At 41.8% G+C, this 22650-nt stretch overlaps 1 protein-coding gene and 1 long non-coding RNA gene across 8 annotated transcripts in view; one reads left to right on the top strand and one right to left on the bottom strand.

The window, feature by feature from the left end:
- Positions 1-22650, top strand: part of SPECC1 (sperm antigen with calponin homology and coiled-coil domains 1) — a 198095-nt gene that overhangs the window by 62264 nt on the left and 113181 nt on the right. The window contains exon 2 of one of the 7 annotated variants that reach the window (XM_007672551.3): positions 1643-1697. The exons of 5 other annotated variants lie outside the window; for them this stretch is intronic. In XM_007672551.3, coding sequence (XP_007670741.2) covers positions 1670-1697 — 28 coding nt within the window. In that variant the 5' untranslated portion in view covers positions 1643-1669. Of the gene's footprint in view, positions 1-1642; positions 1698-7459; positions 7725-22650 lie in introns of those variants that run through there. One more of the 7 variants, XM_007672550.4, reaches the window with a different exon arrangement.
- Positions 1-22650, bottom strand: part of LOC114817709 — a 77815-nt gene that overhangs the window by 555 nt on the left and 54610 nt on the right. The window contains exons 4-5 of the long non-coding RNA XR_003765568.1: positions 11773-11848; positions 11567-11670 (exon numbers count right to left, since the gene is read on the bottom strand). This is a non-coding gene — a long non-coding RNA (uncharacterized LOC114817709). The remainder of the gene's footprint in view (positions 1-11566; positions 11671-11772; positions 11849-22650) is intronic.

Raw genomic sequence — 22650 nt, 5'->3', positions numbered from 1 at the left:
AGTACTTTCCTTTTCCTCTTCTTTGGCAGATAGTGAATGACACTGTAGGAAGTTTGCCAAGCTTGAGACTCCCCTTGGCTCTTGAACTTCAGGTGGGTGGGAGCAAAGGAAGCAGGATATTCAGAAACATTCATAGGGTAAAGAGAAATCTGTGTTCTTAGAAATTATTAAATACCCCAAGCAGGATTTTTTTGAGTACGTAATGCTTTGTAGCTTTTTAATGAACTATTTCAAAACTTTAGAAGTTGTGCATTTGACTTTCTTGAGAAAAAGCAGCATGGCCTAGTGGAAAAACCGTGGACCTCATCTGTAAATTGGGGATTACATCCTTGTTTTCCTTCCTACTTAAACTGTGAGCCCCTTGTGGCACAGGAACAAAGTCCAACCTGATTATTTTATATCTACACTTGTCCTTAGTACAGTGCTTGGCATATAGTAAGCACTTAACAAATACCAATATTATTATTATTATTATCTTACTACTACTAATTGCCAAGATGTGGATTCAGGAACTCCAAATAGTGAAGATACTGCAATCTCTCAGGCTATGTGTCACTTTTGCAGTCTTTTAGCATTATTTAGAAACAGGTAAGAGTCCCGACATTATTGACTGGTCCTTTCTTCTTCCGCTTCCTTGGAGACTACTTGCTGGCTCTTTTATATTTACTAGCCATATCCAAACTCCCTTCAACAGCGTATCTCCAGATGAGCTCACACTTTATGATTCATTTTAAAGCTATATATTAAAATAGGACTCCAACACAGTGTACAATATACAAGATGTGATTGTTGTTTCATTAAGAAGTTCCTAAGCCTGTCAGGGAGTGCCAGGGTAGAAAAGGAACTGAGAGTGAAGTGCTTAAAGTTAAATGGTAAACATCACTGAAGGAGACATTTAATCAAATATGTTGATGACTTAAATATGCTGAGGAGTAAATTGCTTCATCTAAATCATACGTGGAGATGAATTAGGGTTGTAAAGGTGACAGACTGTATAACTGCAGGGAGGATGATTGTAGCTATTGGTTGTCTTACAAGGAAGAGTGTGTTTTCCCTCCCCCACCGGTTACAGAAATTTTAGAACAGGACCAACTCTGCATAATTACCAGCTTTCTTTTAAGAGAAATCTCCCTTACCATTGCTTGAACAAACTCAGTTGTTTTATAGCCAAGGATGTTTGACAGCATACCAAAATGCACTCTTTGAGAATGCCACGAAGGGTAAAAGACAATAAAATACCAGTTGACGATCAGGAGGGGTTTCAGCATTCCTCATTCTGAGTAACCCTCCTTTGTTCTTCAGTACTTTTTGGCTTATACATACACTATTCATATACAATACATGGGAGACCGAAAGACTTTCCAGTGAATTCATGGAAGATTGAGGCTCAGGCCGGTGACCTTGGTCATGACCTCCAGAAGCATTCAAGCCTCTCAGTGGAAAATATTATCCGATTTGCTCTTTCGGCTGCTTTTCCTGGCAAACTGCGAGATACTGTGGCCTATTGTAGTGTACTCATAGTTGAAGGATTGTCTGCGTCTCTGGGGCCTGCTGCTGTACTGGATGGAAATGTCTTCGTTTGTTTAATCATTTTCCCCCACATGATTGATCATTTTCAAATGTAACCTGATGTTTTTGGAAGGTGCCAGATTGAAAGCCAGAGCACCACATGCTGGACCTGTGCCGGTTATACTCAGGTAATCTCAATGGAAATTTCCTTCTCTCTATTGTTCTATTGTCCTCAGTGCTTCTCTAATAAGATAGTCCTATTCTTTGGCCTCTCCAACAACAACAACAAAAGGCCCGTTTCTGTGGGATTTCTGTGGTTTTTACAGTTGTGAACATTTATTCTGAAGTCACTGAACTAGTAATTGCAGGAAATTTCCCCTGTTTTGTTTTCTCTGGGATTGTGCGTTGATCCCCTGTTCTAATTCTGACCCAGTTCCCTGATTTCTCTTAGAAAAACTGGAAAACAAAGCTTCTAGATTAATCATTAATTAGAAAAAGCTGAGGTATTTTTGACAGTCCCTCTAGAGGCAGCAAACCCATTCTTCTTATTAATCACCATTAAGAGTAATTTTCCCAAAGCAACTCCATTCCTGTTAGTTAAATGAGAGCCAGGAGAACCATTGGATTAAAAGTTAAAATCTTTCTTTGCTTAGCAAAAAAAATCCCACTTTGTATTTTATAGCCAGACGTATGGCAATGAAATTTCTTGTGGAAGAAATATTCTTAACCTCCTTTTTTCATTCATTCAATCACATTTATTGAGCATTTGCTGTGTGCAAAGCACTGTGCTAAGTGCTTGGAAAGTATAATACAGCAATAAAGAAGGGCTTTTTTCTACATATAGTCTTGTATTTCACCAAATTAGAATGTCAAAGATCATCTAGAAACCCTCGATGTTATTACTATTTATGGTGTTTAGTAAACACTATGTGCCAAGTACTTTGCTAAACACTGTTAAATACAAGATCACTAAGGCACTGCCCCAGCCTCAGGAGAGACTCATAGTCCAAGTTGGGAAAGACAAATACATAGAAGAGCAGACTAAATTAAAAATGGCAATGAGTGAAATAAAAATTAAAATAAACCAATTAACAGTATTTAAATAACAGAACCTGGAAGAGACAGGTCTTGGGCTTCTCAGAACTCCAGGCAACAGTCCTAGATTCCAGATTGCCACAACGTTCACAGCCTTGTGAAGGTAGTTAAAAGCTTCCCTCTTGTGGTGTTGGGCAGGGGGAGGGAGTCAGCCCTGGCCATGGGGAAACCTTCCTGCTCCCCTCCGGAGCATCTAGTATTATGGAGCTATGGGTCTTATGCCTTAAATCAAATTATTTTTGAAATGGAAATGGGAAGATTCAAAGAATCCTGCAGCTGAAAGGGGCTTTGAGAAGCCCCACATAATCCCCCACGGCCCATACCCTTCAGGCAGGACACTAACCACTCCAGAGAGATGAAAGTCTATTTTGTTTCTAGAGACTGCTAAAGGAGGAAATTCCACATCCGTCCTCAGTATCCCATGTCTAAAAATCTTCACTTTGAGGATGTTCTTCTTTGGGTTTAACCTACATCTCATTCTGAAGCCTAATCCCATTTTCTTCTGATCTCTGCTGCTCATGAATAACTTCTGGTCATCATTTTCTGTGTAACAGAGAAATGAAATCCCTTTTGAAATTCAATAAATAGCCCCTCACCCCCTCCTCTTTCCCCAGGCTGAAAAATCCCCACTCATTTTGTTTTTCATTGTAGGCCTCTTTTTCTTTTCTTTTTTCATTATCTTGGTAGCTCTCCAAGTTTCCCTTTTTCTCAATTGTGGATCCCAGAGTTGGGCTCAATGATTTAGTCAAAATCCTATCACTGGGCAAGTGATCTCATTCTGTATTTCTATTTATGTATTTCTGAATCGTGTTTTCTTTTTACTAACAGCACTACATTGCCGAGTCATGGGCAATTTAATCCTCTATCAATTTACACTCTGTCCCTAGGATCAGAAATAACTTTCACAGCATTTATTGCTCTGTACCAATATTAATGTGAGACTTAATTGGCATTTGGCATTCCTGGGCCAATGCATATTGGAGTTTGACTATATGAGTCCCAGTATAGAAATATTTAAATTTGCCTTTTAAACTGCTAGATCCAACTGCGCCTTCATTTCTGATACTTTATATGGAGGCAGTAGTGCAAACAAAAAGGCCACCCTTTGTTTCTGCTGTTGCATTCCCAGTGTCCCGTCCAGGGAACTTTTCTGATTATGGATGGTCTTATTAGACCAGCCTGTGTGCAATCCCAATAAATCAGTCAGATGATGCATTCTATGAATATGTCTTCCTCAATTAATAGATAAGTTTGCCAGATTAAAACAGATTAGACTAATTTTGGGGTAGTAGATTTTTGGAAGAGCACCTTGATATCTCATTCACTCCCCCATAGCAGTTATGTACATATCTTTTGTAGGCTGCTGCTTCCCTAATTTATCTTAATGTCTCTCCCATTAGATAGTAAAGTCCTTTCAGAGGGGGAATGTGTCTCCCAACTCTGTAGTATTGTACTCTCCCAAGCACTAAGGGTGATCTGCACACAATAAGCACTCAATAAATACCATTGGTTAATTGATACTAACTTTGTGGGTAGCAGGTACAAGAGATGCCAGGTGTACTGTGAAAATCATATTTAGCAACTTATAACTGACCAGTTAAGAAAAGTCACACCCAGTACTATCTTCTTTCTTTTTGACACCAGAGTTTAGTCTTGGGGGGGTGTGGAGCTGCTTTTTCTTCTCCTCCCTCCTAGGGGCTGAGATGCTGGAGAAAGAAGCATTTCACAGAGCTGTGTTGCCATTTCCAGCTCACAGTTCACTCTTCTGATAAAAGCTTGAGGTGATGCAAATCATTAGAAAGAGCACAGGCTTGGGAGTCAGAGGTTGTGGGTTCTAATCCCGGCTTCTCCATTTGTTAGCTCTGTGAGTTTGGGAAAGTCACATCTTCTCTGTGCCTTGGTTACCTTATCTGTAAAATGGGGGTTAAGACTGTGAGCCCCATGTGGGACAACCTGATTACCTTAAATCTACCCCTGCCCGTAGAACAGTGCTTGGCACGTAGTAAGCGCTTAACAAATGCCACCATTATTATTATTTGTTCATTCATCAGTCTTCCCTCACTATCTATTAGAAGTCCAATTTCCTTAATGTCTTCCTTAATGAGCTCAGCTACTTGTTTTCCCATTTATGTTTTAGCCCCTGATAGCAATTTTTGGTTAGCCTCCCTTTGCCTCATAGGGAAGATTCTGTCCTTTGAGAATATTTTGCCGGCTAAAATCTGGCTGGTTTTGCCCTAGTCCCTGGAGCCAGCCTGGGACTGTCTGAGCCCCCGCTAGAGGCTGGAAGGCAGTTTCCACCCCCTTGAAGCCCTGCCCCCTCCCAGCTCCCATCTGAGTCTGCCCCCATGTCCTCAGTGAAATTTCGGCCTTCCTGAAACCCTGGCCCAGGGTGGCCTCTGATGGCACAAGAGAACACTGGACACCCCTTTGCCACCCAGAAACAGAAGACATATACTACATTGTATGCATCACAAAAGTTTCACAGTGTGACATAATGGCGACCTGAGGACTTTCAAAAAGGCTCTTGGTGGAAATCTTCAGAACCTACAGCATATTCCTGATGGGGGCCCCTTGCTTGCTCCAGAGCTCTTGCATTCCCCTCAGCCACTGCTTTTCAAGACAAGGGACTTGACAGTAGGAACTGAGGCAGAGGGAATCCGGATGTTTAAAATTCACATTCTGGACATGAAGATGTCAGGTGCCGTATCAGTACCCAAAGGGGACAAGCTAGCTGAAAAATGGAATGCTCAGTATGAAACTGAACAAATGACTGTAGGACTAGTAGTAATCTAGTAGGACTTGGGGTGGGGTTCCAAACTGAGTAGGTGGGGAGAGCAAAATAGAGCTGAAAAAATCCAAATGCTCATTTACTATTCTGCCTTTGATTAGGCTTCCTCTCCAGCTCGGCAGGGATGAAACAACAGGACATAGAAATCTTCATTTATCTGGTGCTGCTGGAGTTGGGACCCGCTGAACTGTCACTACCATGCTAAGCTGCAGCCCCAGTGAGCTGCATGAGTGGTCACAGCAAACAACAGCCATGCAGGCAAATTTAAAAAAAATAAAGTGAGCAGTGTGAGAGGACGGGGAGTCAGAAGGACCCGGGTTCTAATCCCAGCTCTGCCAATTGCCATGTGTGTGTCCTTCGTCATCACTTAACTGCTCTGTGCCTCAGTTTCCTCAGCTATAAAATGGGGATACCTCTTTTCCCTCCTACTTAGACTGTGAGTCCCAAGCGGGTCAGGGATGGTGTCTGACCTAATCAATGTGTACCTACCCCGGTGCTTAGAACAGTGTTTGACACATACTAAGCGCTTACCAAATACTATAAAAAATAATAAGTCTCAGGCAGCCCAACCCCTGGGGTTAGATCCTGACAATCTGATGTGGGCAGAGCTCCTACTACTTGAGGTAAGACTCACTGAACTCTCACCGATATTATGGGGCCTTGGCTCCAAATTCCCCAATTTCATTGCAAAATTGTACTGATCCAAATGATTGCACTTGACTTTGATTAATCCATCAAGTGTCAGCCGCTAGGGAGTTTTTCCATCTGGGGCCTATGGCCACAGAAGAGAGAAGGATCTGATTTACAAATTCCTACATTAAAATAACAATGAGTAACTTTGCACTGGAGAAGGTAAAAGGGCCATTAAGGTTAGGGTGAGCTAGCAGCCTTAAACTTAACAAAGTACACATTGTTGGTTGAGATCTGGGCATCTTCTCCCATGCTGTTTGAATTCCAGGATCCCTAAAACTAATAAAAATAATCCTAATGTGATCAGTTCCTTCTGCAGTGAGCTGTGAGGTTGTGGGTGGACATTATTGTCGACTGTTTTGGAGACACAAAATGATGAAAATTCATGACCAAGAGATCCCTAAGTGAGTCAAGGTCAGAGACTGGAATAGAAGTGTGGCTAGGAAATTAGGATGCCAACTTTCAGATTGTTTGATTTAACTGTATTTGGATTTTGGGAGTTGTTAAATTTGTCTTTCTTATTCTTCACTTTTCTAAGACCAGTTGTCTATCAGTCTCCAGACATGAGCCATTTACATTGCAGGACCAGAAGGATTTCTCCTTCCATTCCATTCCAGAGTAGGACATATTTCCCTCCCTCTGACAGTGAGGTACTAAACTACCATGCAGGGTCCAGTAGTTTGAACTATTGCAGATTTTCATGCCGCCATTAGAAGGGATAAACCAATGGGAAAGGTATGGAGTCTCATATGTAAATGAACTTTTTACGGCTGTTATTGGAATGACTAATTTTCACTCATACTAAGGTAGTTTTTGCTTTCCAAGTAATTCCGTCATAAAAATATCACCTGCAGGTATGTAATTTGCCATCCGAATCTTGTAAAGCAACTCACTTCTGATGGTGCCCGCAAGTGTGGCAAAACCACCCAGTGCAAGTCCTGCTTTAATACTATTTTTATGACCTTCATTTTGGGACATTTTTATTAATTATAACGCTCACAGTGTTTGCTGATGCCGATTGGCTTATTTCCTTTTTCTGCCTCTCCATTTCACTATAGCCCTTTTGGTTTCCCTTGCTTTCTCTTTTTCTCTCCCTCTTGGTTCTCTCACTCGCATCTTTTTCTCCCTCTCTCTCTCACACACACACACACAGGCTTTTGTTTCTTCTGCATCCTCTTTGTTTGATGCTTTCACACCATCTCCCTCGTTTTTCCCTTCCCTTGTTTCAGCTGCAGTTTGTTCTAGCTGCCTCAGTGTGGCCCACATCCCACGTTGAGCCTTCCCCCTCCCCCTTCTCCCCCTTTTCTCTCCCTCTTTCTCTCTCTCTGGCTCTCCCTCATTCCAATAGTCAGGCAGCTAATTAAGTGCATAGGCCGGCCCTTCAGCGCATAATATTGAAATGAGGTAGGAGGTTTCGCCCCAGCTGCCTTAGCATGAGCAGCAGGCTCTGTTCCTGGTGCCAGGAACTAGGAAGCAGCCGACTCTCTCATTTCACTGGGACGTAAAGGCAGAAAGGAAGAAGACTGCGCTGAGCCGAAGCATGAGCTGGGAATAGGTACCCTAAATAATCTCTCAGGGAAGAGCCTCCGAAGTCTACCGAAGATGGGCAATCAGGCCGGGCGTCCAGAGGAGCAGGAACAAGGTCTGTGCACGGATGGCAAGCTCTTTGAATCAGTGTCGTGCAAAACCGAGCTCGGTTTGTCGACCGTCTTTTTCTGCCTTTCTTTCGCCCTTCTCCTCCCTTTGCTGCACCGCCTCAGTGTGTGCCAAAGAAGAGTTTAGCCGGGCTGTCTTTGTAAAGCAGAAAGGTGAGGCTCTGGTGATGTGTGGTGTCGGTGTTTGGAATGGCCCTCGCGGGATTAAGAAATTACCTGTGTTTGTCTTGTGACAAGGAAATGCCATTTGTGTTATACACATGCCTGAAAGCATAGATCTTCCTGGTGCATTGATTTGGACAGGAACCCTTTTCTTAATGGCTTAAAGATCAGACAGGCGTCTTCCAGTGCAGAGAAAGGAGGAGGAAATCTGTAGGGTCTGTCAGATAACATTCCGTAAGTATGCTTCATGCAAGACTGGTGTTAGAAGGCATTCATCCGATCACTTTTTGATACCTTCAGATCCGGCTCTGTTATGTGCTGTATATGGCCGGCCTTTGGAATGAACAATTGTGCCTTTGCAGGGTTTTTTCTGTCTTCATTGTCCCTTTTTGCAGTGCATCAGTTGCATATTAAGCACTTTGAGAGTTCCGTAGAGGGTGGAGGGCAGGGAATTCTGTATTTGTCCTTCGTAGGCAAGCCAAAAGCTTGCATTTTGACACAGCTCTCCCCTAAATAATATGCTCATATTTCTTGATTGCCTAGATTCCTTTAGCTCATCTGGCTTTCTTCTCTCAAAGACTGGTAGAACTTAGTGGGAGGTCAGAGGGTCGCCCGGTCTCTGGTTTTCATCCCTCTGCTTTACATTACGCTCAAGCCCAGATGTAGATAATAAGCAAAATGTTGTATTTCTGAACATTCTGCCATTGCCACTAGAAGGTCACTGGTTAAATTTTTCCAGAAAAATGGCAAATCAGAAATTCTCCACTAAGATAATTTGAGGAAGAATTTGGTGAACTTCTGCCAGAATATTGGTCCAGGTGAATAGCGAACAATCTGGAATTTGAATTACTTGTATATAGTAAAATCCTCTTGAAATATTTTCCAAGGAGATAGGGACTGACAAGTATCTTAAAAAGGAAAACATTTTTAGGAAGAAAATGGAAAATGAGGTCTTGCCTACATGTTCATAAATATTTAAACACATCCCCCAGAAAAACTTTTTAGAAGGTGACTTCTGTAAGGAATTTTACAGAATGAATAGCACAGGCAAAGGGGTGAAAACAGTGCCCCTCTCCACCTCCTCACCTCACAGAATTTCTAGCACAGGTCAGTGAGTGCCCAAAATTCAATTATTAGGCAGATGAGTGGAGCTCAGACAGATCTGCAGTATTTTAGAAGCACTCATACTTTGAATAGCTTATCTAACTTTATGCAAACTCGTTACCCTAATGAAAGAAGAAGCCTTCTAACCATGGTTTGAGAATGTCCTAAGGGAGTGTAGATTTACTAGGCCTGTACCTCTGAATTTGTGCTGCCACTGTGATGAGATCATGTCATCAGAGTCAACATTTTTGAAGTTGTTACTTATTATTGTCCCTTGAGAGCTTTACAAAATAGTGTATTAATAATAATAATGGTGGTATTTGTTAAGCGCTTACTATGTGCAAAGCACTGTTCTAAGTGCTGGGGAGATACAAGGTGATCAGGTTGTCCCACATGGGGCTCACAGTTTTAATCCCCATTTTACAGATGAGGTCACGGAGGCCCAGAGGAGTTAAGTGACTTGCCCTAAGTCACACAGCTGGCAAGCCGCAGAACCGGGATTAGAACCCATGACCTCTGACTCCCAAGCCCGGGCTCTTTCCACTGAACCACGCTGCTTTTCTAATGATGTTGATATTTGTTAAGCGCTTACTATGTCCAGAGTACTGTTCTAAATCCTGGGGTAGGTACAGGGTAATCAGGTTGTCCCACGTGAGGCTCACAGTTAATCCTCATTTTACAGATGAGGTAACTGAGGCACAGAGAAGTTAAATGACGCCCACAGTCACACAGCTGACAAGTGGCAGAGCCGGAATTTGAACCCATGACCTCTGACTCCCAAGCCAGGGCTCTTTCCACTGAGCAATGCTGCTTCTCGTATTACTCCAGGGGGAAGAAATAAGATAGAAGGTCCTTACCAGGAGTGACTGTTTTTACTACCTACTTAGTGTTCCCTCTCAGATCTTCTTGTTGCTCCCAAAATAAGACATTAAAGTTGTTAAGGTTAGTTTTTGTTTTGGTTACTCAAAAGTGTTAGGGTAGAAGGTCTTCTTTATGAACTTTGAAATGCCAGAGCAATTTTATCAGTGTAATCTTTTCCAGTTTTTATGCTATAATCAAATGCCAAATAACTGCCACCTGTGAGATACTAGTGAAAACTAGAATTGAGAAAGCCAATTTTGAAAAATAATTTTTCCTTTAGGTGGGGTCGGGTGTAGATCTGCAGTTCTCAGCCTTGTTCGTTAAAGTCTACATACATGGTTTAATTTAAGTGAAGTGCCTTGATATTCCACTGTCAGTCAATCGTATTCATTGAGCGCTTACGTGTGCTTAGGCGAGTACAATACAACAGAGTTGGTAGACACATTCCTTGTCCTCAAGGAGCTTACATACCCTCCATTTGACAAATAACAGCTTTTTTAGGAGTCTAAGAATCACACCTTAATTATCAAGATGCAGGTAGGAGGTAATTAGTATCAATTTAACAGGAAAGGTGACTTACCTCTCAGAATCTGTAAATAAAGCGGCATACAATATAGCCATGTGTACAGTGCTTTAAGGGTGATGCTAGTTTGTTCAAAATGACTTGTTTTCTCAAAGAATCCTATGACATTGGCCAGGCAGGAACAAGACTTTTATTGTTCCAAATAAAATGGATGGGGGCAATTTTATGACATGGAAGGGACCATGAGAAGTCATCTTTCTCCTGGTTGGAGAGGGGGAGCAGTCAAGGTGATGGGTACATGTCAAGTATATGAAAACTCTAAGGCCATGTCTCTTCTAAACACACACTCTCTTAATAAAACGTGGCATTTAAACGTAGCACTTAGGTCCATGATAATTTGGTGCTGCCAGTTAACTGCCGACTGCAGTGTCAACATTCGGAATAAGGTTCCTGGGCTCTCAGGGTATCGCTATGGCTTGAGACGGGGCTGAGAGAAGGTGACAGTCCCCGAGTGGCCACCACCGTCACGTCCAACATGCAGGAGGTTCTGATCCCATGATGATGAGCTAGTCACGGCATGACACTTTATTGTGAAAGCAGCAACAGTTATAAACCCTCTTCCCTTAAAAAAACCAACAACAAGAAGCTAATCCTTTGAAAAATTTGTGGCAAAGGTTGAAATGATTTCACAAATTCATACCTTTCATTTAAAAGCCCATTCTTGTAGAGCCTTAGCGGTTGATGAAAGATGGTGGCCACTCATAAAGTATTAGCTGCTGTTTAGTTTTCCCTAGGTGATCAAAAGTTTTTCACAATAACATCAATATTGTTATTTTTTTTGGCCAGCGGAAATATATTTAGGAGAATGATCACTTAATCAAATAGTAGTTTACGGAGGCACAATAATGACATAACTGTACTCTATACTCCTAATTGAATGTAAACATTTCCATGGCCAAAGAAGGTCATTCCCAAGAACCTTTCTGTGCATTAAACTAAACTGCAACGTCACGATTCAAGCCAAGAGATTTAATTAGTTGTTTTGGGTATCAGTACCTTTGAAAACTTGTTAAACAAAATGACTTAATTAGTAATGTTCATTCGCTCAGTGTGGAAAATCACAGATTCTCAGCCCCGGGGCTTCATGGGGCACCACATTTGCCAAGTCCTTCCACTCACCTCTGGGCCAGCGGCCATTCATTGTGGGTCTCCCAGCCCAGTGCTTTTGCCTTTTGGTCTTGAAATGGGCCATAAATCTCATTGTCTCTCCCCTTCTGACCTTGCTTAAAACAAAACCAAGTGAATTTTGATTAGGATCTTATGTCTGGGGAGCTCCAAGATAAGTTGGGGCAGATTTAAAGAACCAGTGGAGTGGGTGAACTTACCAATCAGTTCTATTTATTGATCTCCTCCTCTCTACAAAGCACTGGTAACTTTCGCTTGGTAACAGGGAAACAGCCACTAAAATAAATTATAGGAAGGGCAAAGCACAGAATATAAAGATAGGTACTTAAGTGCAATTGGCAAGTAGTGGGTACAGGGAGGAGGAGGCATGGAGGTTGGGATGAGTTCACAAGGGCTTAAGTGACCTGGAAGTGCTGAAGTGGCAGTATTGGGGAGATTGGATGGGAGATGAGTGACTAATAAGAGGAGACCTCTCAGGGAGATGGGACTGGGATGGAGAGAGACTGGAGGCAGGAAGGTCTGACTCCCAATTACTGAAGAGAAGAATAAGGCCAATTTTGTTTCACAAGGTTATGCAGAGTAATAAACGGAAAGCCTCAAAGCAGATTCAGTCCAGCAGAGAAACAGATTAGGAATCGTTTTAAGAATAAATAGAATCTGGTTAGAAATGTATTTATTTAAATGTCTGTGTCCCCCTCTAGACAGTCAAAACTCCCTGTGGACAGGAAATGGTTTCTACCAACGCTGTTGTATTGTACTCTCCTAAGCACGAAATTCAGTGCTCAGGGCACAGTAAGTGCTTAATAAATCCCATTGATTGATGATAAGGGGGCAGTTAGGAAAGTAAAATGCAGGTTTGAAAGTCAGATTGTACAGAATAATTTAAATTTATTGTGGAAATGGAGCCAAAAAGAATTGACCATTTGTTACAAAATATTTTTCTTATTCTTTTATTGATTCGCATTCTCCCCAAGTTATAAAAGCTTCTGGATTGTCCAGGTAAAAATAGTTAAGGTGAAAGGAATGCAGGCGATGATACTCACCAAATTGTGCTTCTCGAGACCAGATATTATTTCAAATATCATCTTAGGTCTTGTGGCAACATTCTTTACATCATTTCCTAGCAAGTCTTTTCAAACATACTGAGATTACTTACGATCCCTGTTTTTGATCATTAGATGTCTCTTTGGTCTCATCTATCTAGTTAAGGCACTAATAAATCATAAAAGTCCAAGTACATATTGCTCAATTTTTTACTCCTTTTCTCAAGAGGGACAGGGTGGCCAGTTTGTGATACCCCAACGTTTAGAGAAAATTTGGAAAATTAATTTAGATCTCAACTGAGAATTTTAGAAATTCTCTCTGGTCAAATGGGTTTCCCAAAGGCTTAAAAGAGATAAGGATGTGCAGTTTAAAAAAAACAAATTGGGATTATGACAAGGACGAAATGTTTAGATTATCATGGGAATTGCTGGGGAGGAACCTACTAAAGTAACCTGTCAGAGTAAGCAGTATGCCATGGAAAGTGTTTTGCTAAGAGGTGATTTGGCAATCCCCTTGCATATCAGAGAGGGGAGTGTGCTATTATAACCCCCAGGGTACTTTTTGTAATCGGGAGGTTGTTTTGTGTTCTGTCCAAATCATATCTTGGCTAAAACTAAACTAACTAATAAGATAATCCTCCACTTGCAGGTTCTTTTAGCCATTTTAATTGGTTATGGAATTATTCCTCTCCTTTCCTCAATAAAAATTGCCCCATTTTGTACTAGAAATTGGTGGCCCCCAAAACTGGGGAAGGACTATTATATTGTTATGGGCAGGGAACTTGTCTGCTAACTGTGTTGTATGTACTCTCCCAAGTTCTCACTACAGTGCTCTGCACAAAGTGCTCAATAAATATCATTGATTCATGTAAATGTAATTTCATGGACTCCTTTACATTGATATGCTATTTTGCGAACTAAATACAGAATAGTGGAAGCATACCATTTCCTTCATCTATTTTTTCACTCTCTAAAGCCTTCCCCAGTGCCAGAGTATCTGCATCTTCCATGTTCCCTTTAACACAAAAAGGCTTTGAGTTGAATCTTGCTGTGTGTCCACACCTCAGTTCTGCCAAACAACTTGATAGAATTGATGGTTTTGAAGGGAACAGGGAGCATATCCCAGCCGACACATTAATTCACAATTGTAATTTACATGGAAAAGTTTAGACTAAGGCTGTGATTTCTTGAAACACTGTCGGCGAGGCCTTCAGACCCCCAATTCCTCATGAGGATGGTGAAACATATGCTCTTCTGTTCAAGGATTAATTCTTCTTTCATTTCTTCTTATTGTCCTTTCTTGCAAGTGATTTTTGTTCCTGAAGTACCGAGTGAAGCTCTGCTTTGCAAAATCTATGCATTTGTCACAGCACAGGAAAATGTATTAGAAATTAGAAATGTATTTTCATCTCATTCTTTTGGTTGTGTGTACAAGTATATTATAGCTACCTGTAGCTCAGAATTCCAGTTCAATTTCCAAAACTTTATCTGAAGGTCAAATAGATGTGTTTTTTGACTTTGGGTAGTGTAAGAAAAGTATATCAGCATGGCTCAGTGGAAAGAGCCAGGGCTTGGGAGTCAGAGGTCATGGGTTCGAATCCCAGCTCTGCCACTTGGCAGCTGTGTGACTGTGGGCAAGTCACTTAACTTCTCTTTGCCTCAGTTACCTCATCTGTAAAATGGGGATTAACTGTGAGCCTCACGTGGGACAACCTGATCACCATGTATCTACCCCAGCGCTTAGAACAGTGCTCTGCACAGAGTAAGCGCTTAACAAATACCAACATTATTATTATTATATAGCTTGTTTACAGCCTTCTCAACCCAGAGATGGAGAGAAAAGTGTCAGAAGAAGTGATTTAAGAACCCAAAATCCTGAACCATCCTTGCTTTATCAGTTTGCCCAAACTGCAGTAAGCATTGCCAGTCTTGGATTTTGTTTTTAGTAAATATATATATTACCTGCTTGAAAGAAAAAACTATTCCTCATGTATGAAATTTCTGAGCCAGCTCGATTTTTTTTGTTGATGCACTAATTGTTTCTTTGGATGCACAAGATGCCCCTTGGTTCTAATTTGAGTGTTTTCAGTTGTACATTGATCCCGTCAAGCTACTAGAGTATATTATACATTAGAATGTGTAGTTGCTCCAGGATGAAATGTGCCTCACTGTACAGCCAACTTGCCACAAATAGCAAAGTAAGCCAAAAAGTTTTACTCCCTTATTTCATAACACATGTTTTCACTACACATTTTAGACTGCTGTTAAGGAATTAGGGAACGTCTTCTGACAAAACAGATCTTTTTGAATAGAACACAGTGTAATATTGGGAGACAGTGGTGTATATATCCATGGCATGGGTTAAGATGCATGTACTATAATGAGCATTTTTCATAATGTTGATGAACTCTTGATGAACATAATTCGTGGTCTAATGAATAGACCGAGGGCCTGGGTTCTAATCCCAGGTCTGCTGACTGTGGGCTGTGTGACGCTGGGCAATTCACTTAACTTTTCAGTGCCCTAGTTTCCTCATAGGTATAATGGGGATTCAATCCCTGATCTCCCTCCCCCGTAGACTGTGAGCTGTACGTGGGACAGGAACCATGTCCGATCTGCCTACCTTGAATCAATCCCAGCACTTAATACAGTTCATTGCTCAGAGTAAGGAAATATTTAGCAAATGCCACAATTATTTTTATTTTCAGTATAGCTGAAGCCGTGTGAGCAGATGAGTTCACATATAGGTAATAGTCAAGGATCAATATTAACAGAAGCCATATTCAAACTTGTACCCTAGAAAAGAGAGGCTCTCTAGTCTATTTCTAGTCATTCATGTAATCTAGTAACCTAGATATCAGTAACAAACAGCTGTTTATTTGGGGAATTTGATTAACGGGAAGTATGTTGCAACTGGCTTGAAAGTAAATGAAGGGAAATGCCAGTTAGAAGCTGGTATTTTACTTTTACCACACTGGTATTTCCAATGCAAATAGCAATTGATTTCTCAAATGCCTGACATAGCTGACTTGGCATAAGGGAAGCAAGAAAAATTAATTTCATTTTGTTGAATATGTAATGGGACTCCTCCAGGTTCTTTGTGGATTTGCTTGAGAAAACTGCACCCTGAAAGAAAACCATTGACCTCTTCCCAAGGTCTCGCAAGCACATCTTTTGGCCCATCTAAGCAGGAAGGATTGTTTTTGCTTACCAGCCAGTTTTCTTGCCTATGTATTCCAGAGATCACAGTTTATCTCTGTTGTGGAAAGATTGCTGTTTCTCATCCTTTGCAGTGTGTCACAGCCCTACTCCTTTTTATCACACTTAGATGATGACTCCTCTTTGGTGTTTCCCTAGTGCAGTCAGCTTTGCTGTAATGTATACTTTCATCAGATAGTGTGGAACAGACACACTGGAAGTATTTTAAAAAAACAACTGTGGTATTTAAGTGCTTACTATGTGCCAGGCACTGTTCTAAGCACTGGGGTTGTTACAAGGTAATTATGTTGGACACAGTCCCTCTCCCACGTGGGGCTCACAGTCTCAATCCCCATTTTACAGAAGAGGTAACTGAGGCACAGAGAAGTGAAGTGACTTGACTGAGGTCACAAAGCAGACAAGCTGCAGAGCCAGGATTAGAACCCATGACCTTCTGACTCCCAGGCCCGTGCTCTATCCACTATACCATACTGCTTCTCTAGGACATTCTGCATTGGCCATAAATTGAACCCAGGTCAACTGCTTGGAAGGCATCCATGCTCGCCACTGTGCCACCAATGCATACCCTAGAAGTCTCCCCACAACACAACATGAGTAAGTTCTAGGTATCCACAACTTGGCTCAAATAGATTTGGTGTTCAAAAGTATGACTGTGAGCATAAGTGTGGTCTCGGTGAAAGCCTGATGCAATTGTGCCTTTTTTTTCTGTTTTTAATGGTATTTGTTAAGTGTTTACTCTGTACTAAGTGCTGGGGTAGATACAAATTAGGCTGGACATAGCCTGTGTCCCGCGTGGTGTTAATAGTCTTAATCCCCATTTTACAAATGAGGTAACCTGTGACACAGAGAAGTTGTGACTTCCCCATTGTCACACAGCAAGACACGTGGTGAAAGCATGATCAGAACCCAGGTCCTCTGACCACAGGCCCGTGCTTCTTCCACTAGGCCATCCTGCTTCGACTTCCCAGCCTCTGACCAACCTCATCACACTCACTGTATAGCAAGTTTTGAAGATTTCTACTAGTGATGGACAGAAAGACAATATAGGAATATGTCTCTTACAGTCAAATCAATTTTGGTGTTGTCTGAATCCTCTCCCCCCTAAATCCAAATAGCCATGGCTCTCTTTCTTCTCTTCTCCTTTCCCTCTTATCCCCTTATCCTTTATGTGCCCCTTCCTATTGACTGAGAGGCACATGCATCTCAGCTGACCAGGTTTTCCGCTTTAGGTTTGTTTTGGAATATGAATGTGGTCAGAAGAAACTAAAGTGGGAGCCTGGACAAATCCTGAAATTTGAGGAATGTCCTGCCCAGATTGGAATGTCTGATCTCCTTAATCAGATGCCACCTCCATGTGGCTTCCTTCCCCTCTCTGTCATTTGGGACCAGGGGCAGAGAACAAGCTTCCTTCCCTTAGCCTGCTGCTTCTCCTGATTTGGAGCGGTGGTAGTCCCCAAGAAGGGGAATCAAAGTTGATAGGGCTCTATTATCAAGGCAATTAAATGTTTATCAAGTTACTGAATGATGGGCATACATACATTTGGAACAATGTGTTTTTTGAAGGCAAAAGTCAAAATTGTCGTAGACATTCCTTTTAAAAACTAGATGAAAGAGCTCCTTTCTCAGTGCCACTTTGCCACTTTGTTTTGCATATTCCTGTGCATTTTTTTAATGCTTCTCCTCCCGCGTGAACTTTGGCATTTTTTTCCCTTACAGTCGCTGCCTCCCAAGCCTTTGCCTTATTTTTCTGCCCCTTCGTAAATGAGTGTTAGCACCTACTCCTTTGCATCAGATTGCGCCTTTCAATTTTTACTTTCCATCTTCAGTGTTACCGTGACCTCTGCTTTCTCCCCCTACAGAATCCTTTCCTCCACTCCCACTCCCAGATGTCAGTATATCCCATTTTAGAGAACACCAGCCAGATTGCTAATGGGGTGTCATTCTCTTGTTCAGATTTTGAAATCATTGGCAAAGGATGTATGAAGCCTGAAGGTCAGTTGCAGTCAAACTGAGCTGCCCATTGCTCCACAGGCTTTGGGAATATTTTCACATGCCAACTTTCCAATCTTTTAGAAAACAGCCCCTGTGCCATCCCTTGATCAGGCCTTGGGAAACATGCCATTCATTCTTAAAAGCAAAGGGGATCATCATACTGGGGGAAAATAGTAACAGTTGAGGCCCATGTGATCCAAGTTAGAGCCAAACAATGGACTTTGTGTATTTCCAAGGTCAGTTTTTCTGCTTCCTGGTCTCTGAGATTGCAGAGTCCCACATAACTCATTCGTTGTTGCACCCGAGATGAAAGCTGCAATTTTCCATTTCTACTCAATGACTGACATTGAACTGATCGGTAGATTTTTTATCAATCGGAAATATTGGGAGAACTAGAATCAGGGAGACCTGACTGAATGCTTATTAGATATTTTATGACCCCTGAAGTAATTGAACTAAAGTGTAGGTATTGTGTATAGGGCTTTTGGTGTGCAGCACCTATGTTTGGATTTACCTCTCAGTCATTTGAGTGGAATTTGTTGCCAGAACCTTGATGGAATGATAAGGAAGATTTGTCTTTGAATGAATTACATAGGAAAAATAAGTGAATAAAGACTTAGTGGATGACATTTTTCTTACAAGATTGAGATAGAACCAGGAAGTAAAATAATAATACTCTAAAAGAAAATCTGAATGAAAAGCTCTAATAGAGCTTCCTTGCTTCTCAGCCTTTATCTGTCTACCTATTCTTAGTCCTTAACACAGTGTCAGTAGTGAAGATGCCAACCTCAATTGCTTTTATTAGTCAGAATCCAATTTGTAGCTAGGGACTTCTAAGCATTTGAGTTTGCTGTGGGGCTAGAAATGGCACTGTGACTTTCTGATGTCACAATAACATAATACTGTGAAGTTAAGCCATCATGATGTCACACCTGTGTTCCAGAGAGGGGAGAGCCTGGTCCCCGTTCCATACTAAGGTTTCCGCAGACCCCTCCAAAGCAGGTTGAGGTCCTTTCTGGAAGGCAGAATTGCTTTGAGACAGAATGAGACAGGCCACTGGCTCAGGATGGCAGTGGCCTGTTGGACCAGAGAATTATCTCCTCAGGTCCTGGGTCAGTGCTGCTTTTCAGCAAGAAGGGCAGCACAAGCGGGAGCCATCTAAGTTGCCTGCTCTAGACTATAAGCTCATCGTGGGCAGGGAATGTGTCTAACTATTCCATTATATTGTTATATTATACTCTCCCAAGTACTGAGTACCATAAATGAGATGGATTGATTGATCTCTGGGATAAGTGGCCATGGGACCAGAGGAGCAGGCCTTGCAAAGCTCTTAAAAGGTTGGGAGGATGTAACAATTTGGCTCCACTTAAAGCCGTGAGAAAACTGAGGGTTCTCTTCTCCCAGCAATCATGAATTCTTATCTTCGTAGTTGGTGAGTACCTCTCCTTCTCCCCCTTATAGACTGTAATCTCTGTGTGGACAGGTAACATGTCTACCAACTGTTGAATTGTACTCTCCCAAATACTTAATAGAATGCACACAGTGGGTGTGAGATGAATGCCATTCATTGATTAGATTCTGAACCCCTTTAGTTTAGGAACTATATCTGAATCACTGTGTTTTTTTTTTCTCTCAGCATATAGCTCAGAGACGCAAACAAGAGAAGCATTTAATGATGATATCGATCATTTGATTGATTGTACCTTGTCTCTTTTGTCAGTGATGTGCAGTAGTGATTTCATTCATTCATTCAGTTGTATTTATTGAGCACTTACTGTGTTCAGAGCACGGTACCAAGCACTTGAAAAGTACAATACAGCAAAATTTGAAGACTGCTCACTTGGTGGACTTACTGTCACAACTTAGTGGCCTGAGTAGGTCATGTAGAGACCAGGATTTAGTCGGATAGCTGATGAAGCAGGCCGATATTCCTCATTTAAAGTCACGTAATGAAATATGCTAGACTGATAGTAATTGGGGTGTTTAATTACTTACTAGGTGCCAAGCACTGTACTAAATCCTGGGGTAGATTACAAGATAGGTGAGACACAGTGGAAACCGTTAAGGAATCGGAGACCTCGGTCAGGTCAGTCGCCAAGCAGTTATAAGCCAGTTTGGAGTGATGGTACACAGTGTGAGTTCAATAAATTCTCCAGTGTGAGTTCAATAAATTCTCCAATACAAGGTGTGTGGGAAGCACCCAAAATCACAGGTCACTGCTACAGTGGAGGACGTGTGAGCCAGGCTGCAGGAAGTTATTTGGAAACGCTAGAGATCAGTAGCTATCCATACTGAATAACACATGTGGCAGACATGATGCCTGCCCTCAAGAAGCTTCCAGTGTAGAAATGGTATTATGGAGTTCCTGATGGTGTTTGGAAGCCATCTTAAGACCCAGAACTTAAGTTATGATCCACAGATGGGAGGGGGCACCTTGGAGAAGGCCTTTTCTTAATCATCAGATCTCTTCTTATCAGCAACTTCCTCTGCCTTTCCTCTTCTCCTCTCCCTTTTCTCTTCCCCACCTTCCGTCCTGCCCACTCTTCCTCCCCATGATCACAGCTATGCAATAAGAGAGAGAGAGCACAGTTTAGCTGTGTACTCAGAAATGACAAGATTCTCCTTGGCTGTTCTTTAAGGGATCCTGGAAAGCAAACCACTGCTGCTATGATTGGTAACTATGCAGGGTTTGAAGTGTAGACTTGGAATTTTAAATATGGGCTCTGAGGAAAAATAAAGCACTAAACAATATTAGATCATTCAATTGAAAATAGAAGAGTAGAAACCCTAACAAGTGAATTTGAAGCCCCCTTTGTCTTAAAGAGCACACTTTTTTGGAATCTGGGTGGTTTCCATAAGCATATTTCACCATACTTTTAAAGATGTGATTCCCAGAAATGCCGTTCAAAACCCTGTTAGTATTGTATGTGACTGATTATTTTCCCTATCACACTGTAGGCAAGAAACTTTCGGTTTTTTTCTTAGTGGCTTTAGAATCAGAAAGGCTGGCAGCTTCATTTCCCTTTTGACTGTTCTCAAGCTGCATTGTCATTTTTGGTCCTTTCCCAGATCTAGTTGGCACCAGAGGGTAACTTGCCATTTTCCAGGCTTTGATTAATGCTGTGAGCCTTTCCCTCTTTAGTCTGGGAAGAATTCTCAACCTACTGTGATGGGTGTTTGTTTAACTTGGCTTACAGAGGTTTGCAGAATTTACTTGTATGGAGTGGAGGCATTTCCCATGGGTTGATGTGACATTCTAATATGGGTAAACTTGGAGCAGTGACAAAAATGTTACTTTTGAGGCAAAGGATGGGATTTCTCTCATGAAGTACCTTGCATCTCTCATCTAACTGTGCAGGTTCTCAGGACCAAGATTCATCCATTTCCTGACTGGAGAATCTAACATCTCTCCTCCTCCTCCTCCTCATCATCACTGCTGTTTATTGAGCACTTGCAGTGCATGTGATGATGTTGATGGAGTCTCCCATCAAGAAGGAGAAACACGCCTTGGTCCTTGTATGGTTATAGTAGTAGAGGTTCCAACAATCTATCAGTCAAGTCAATCATTGATATTTACTGAGCACTTACTGTGTGCCAAGCACTGGACTAAGCGCTAATGCAACAGTTAGAAGACATGATCCTTGCCCTCAAGGACCTTACAGTCTTCAGGGGAAGGCAGACAACAAAATAAATTACAGATAGGGAAAATATGTAAGGAATACATACATATATATATATATATATATACACAAAAATAAGTACTCGGGCTGAGGTTAGGGTGAATGTCAAATGCTTAAGGAGTACAGATCCAAGATCTTAGGTGATGCGGAGAGGAAGGCAAATAGGTGAAATGAGGACATGGAGAAGGTTTCATGCAGGAAATGTGACTTTAGGACGGCTTTGAAAGTGGAGAGAGTGGTGTTTGTTGGATATGGAAGGGGAAGGAGTTCCAGGCCAGAGGGAGGACGTGGGCAAGGGTTTGCTGGTGAGTCAGGTGAAATTGAAGCAGAGTGAGTGGGATTGTGTTAGAGGAGCCAAATGTGTGGGTTGGGTTGCAGTAGGAGATCAGCAAAATGAAGTAGGAATGGGAAAGAGCTGATTGAGGGCTTTTAAGCCAAGGATAAGAACTGTCTGTTTAATGCGAAGATGGATGGGCAAACCTTTGGAGGGTTTTAGAGAAGTGGGGAGGCCTACTTTTCGAGGACTTAGCACCACTTGCACTCTACTGTCTGCACGTTCACAATGAGGAGGTAGGTGGGTAGGGGAGTAGAACGATGCCAAGTACAGGCCAATGTCTTTTGGGGTGGGATCCGTTTTCGGCCCAAGGAACTGCAGTTTAGTGCCGATACTCGGCCGCAGCACCACAACCCAGACCCAGCAGACAGTTGCCTTGGTAGCAACTGTGGACTTTTCTTCCATACTTCAACATCGCTTCTTTTTAATGCCAAAGAAGGTGTTGTCCCAAGAATATAAAAATAGGGAAGAAAGAAGCCAAAAGGTTTCTGCTTCTGGTGTGGAAAATTCCAAATATCACCAGCTCAAGCTTCATTAGTGCTGATATATACTTTAAACAAAAGTTCCTTATGAGTTACTGTACCAGAGCACGATTTAACCATTTCCCTGCTATTTTCCTTTGAGATGTTGTTATGATGTCTTATGGCAAAAGAGTGTGGGAATAGGATCCTTAAAGAAGTTGTGTGTCCTAATGGAAAGAAAGAGCCCAGGCCTGGGAGTTAGGAGACCCGGTTTCTAAGCCTTGGTCTGCCACTTACCTGTTGTGTGAACTTGGGCAAGTCACATAAATCCTCTGTGCTTCAGTTACCT

The sequence above is a fragment of the Ornithorhynchus anatinus genome, chromosome 17 (genome assembly GCF_004115215.2).
Source record: "Ornithorhynchus anatinus isolate Pmale09 chromosome 17, mOrnAna1.pri.v4, whole genome shotgun sequence".
In the NCBI taxonomy this organism is placed as follows: domain Eukaryota; kingdom Metazoa; phylum Chordata; class Mammalia; order Monotremata; family Ornithorhynchidae; genus Ornithorhynchus; species Ornithorhynchus anatinus.
This window is presented reverse-complemented; position numbering and strand designations above follow the sequence as displayed.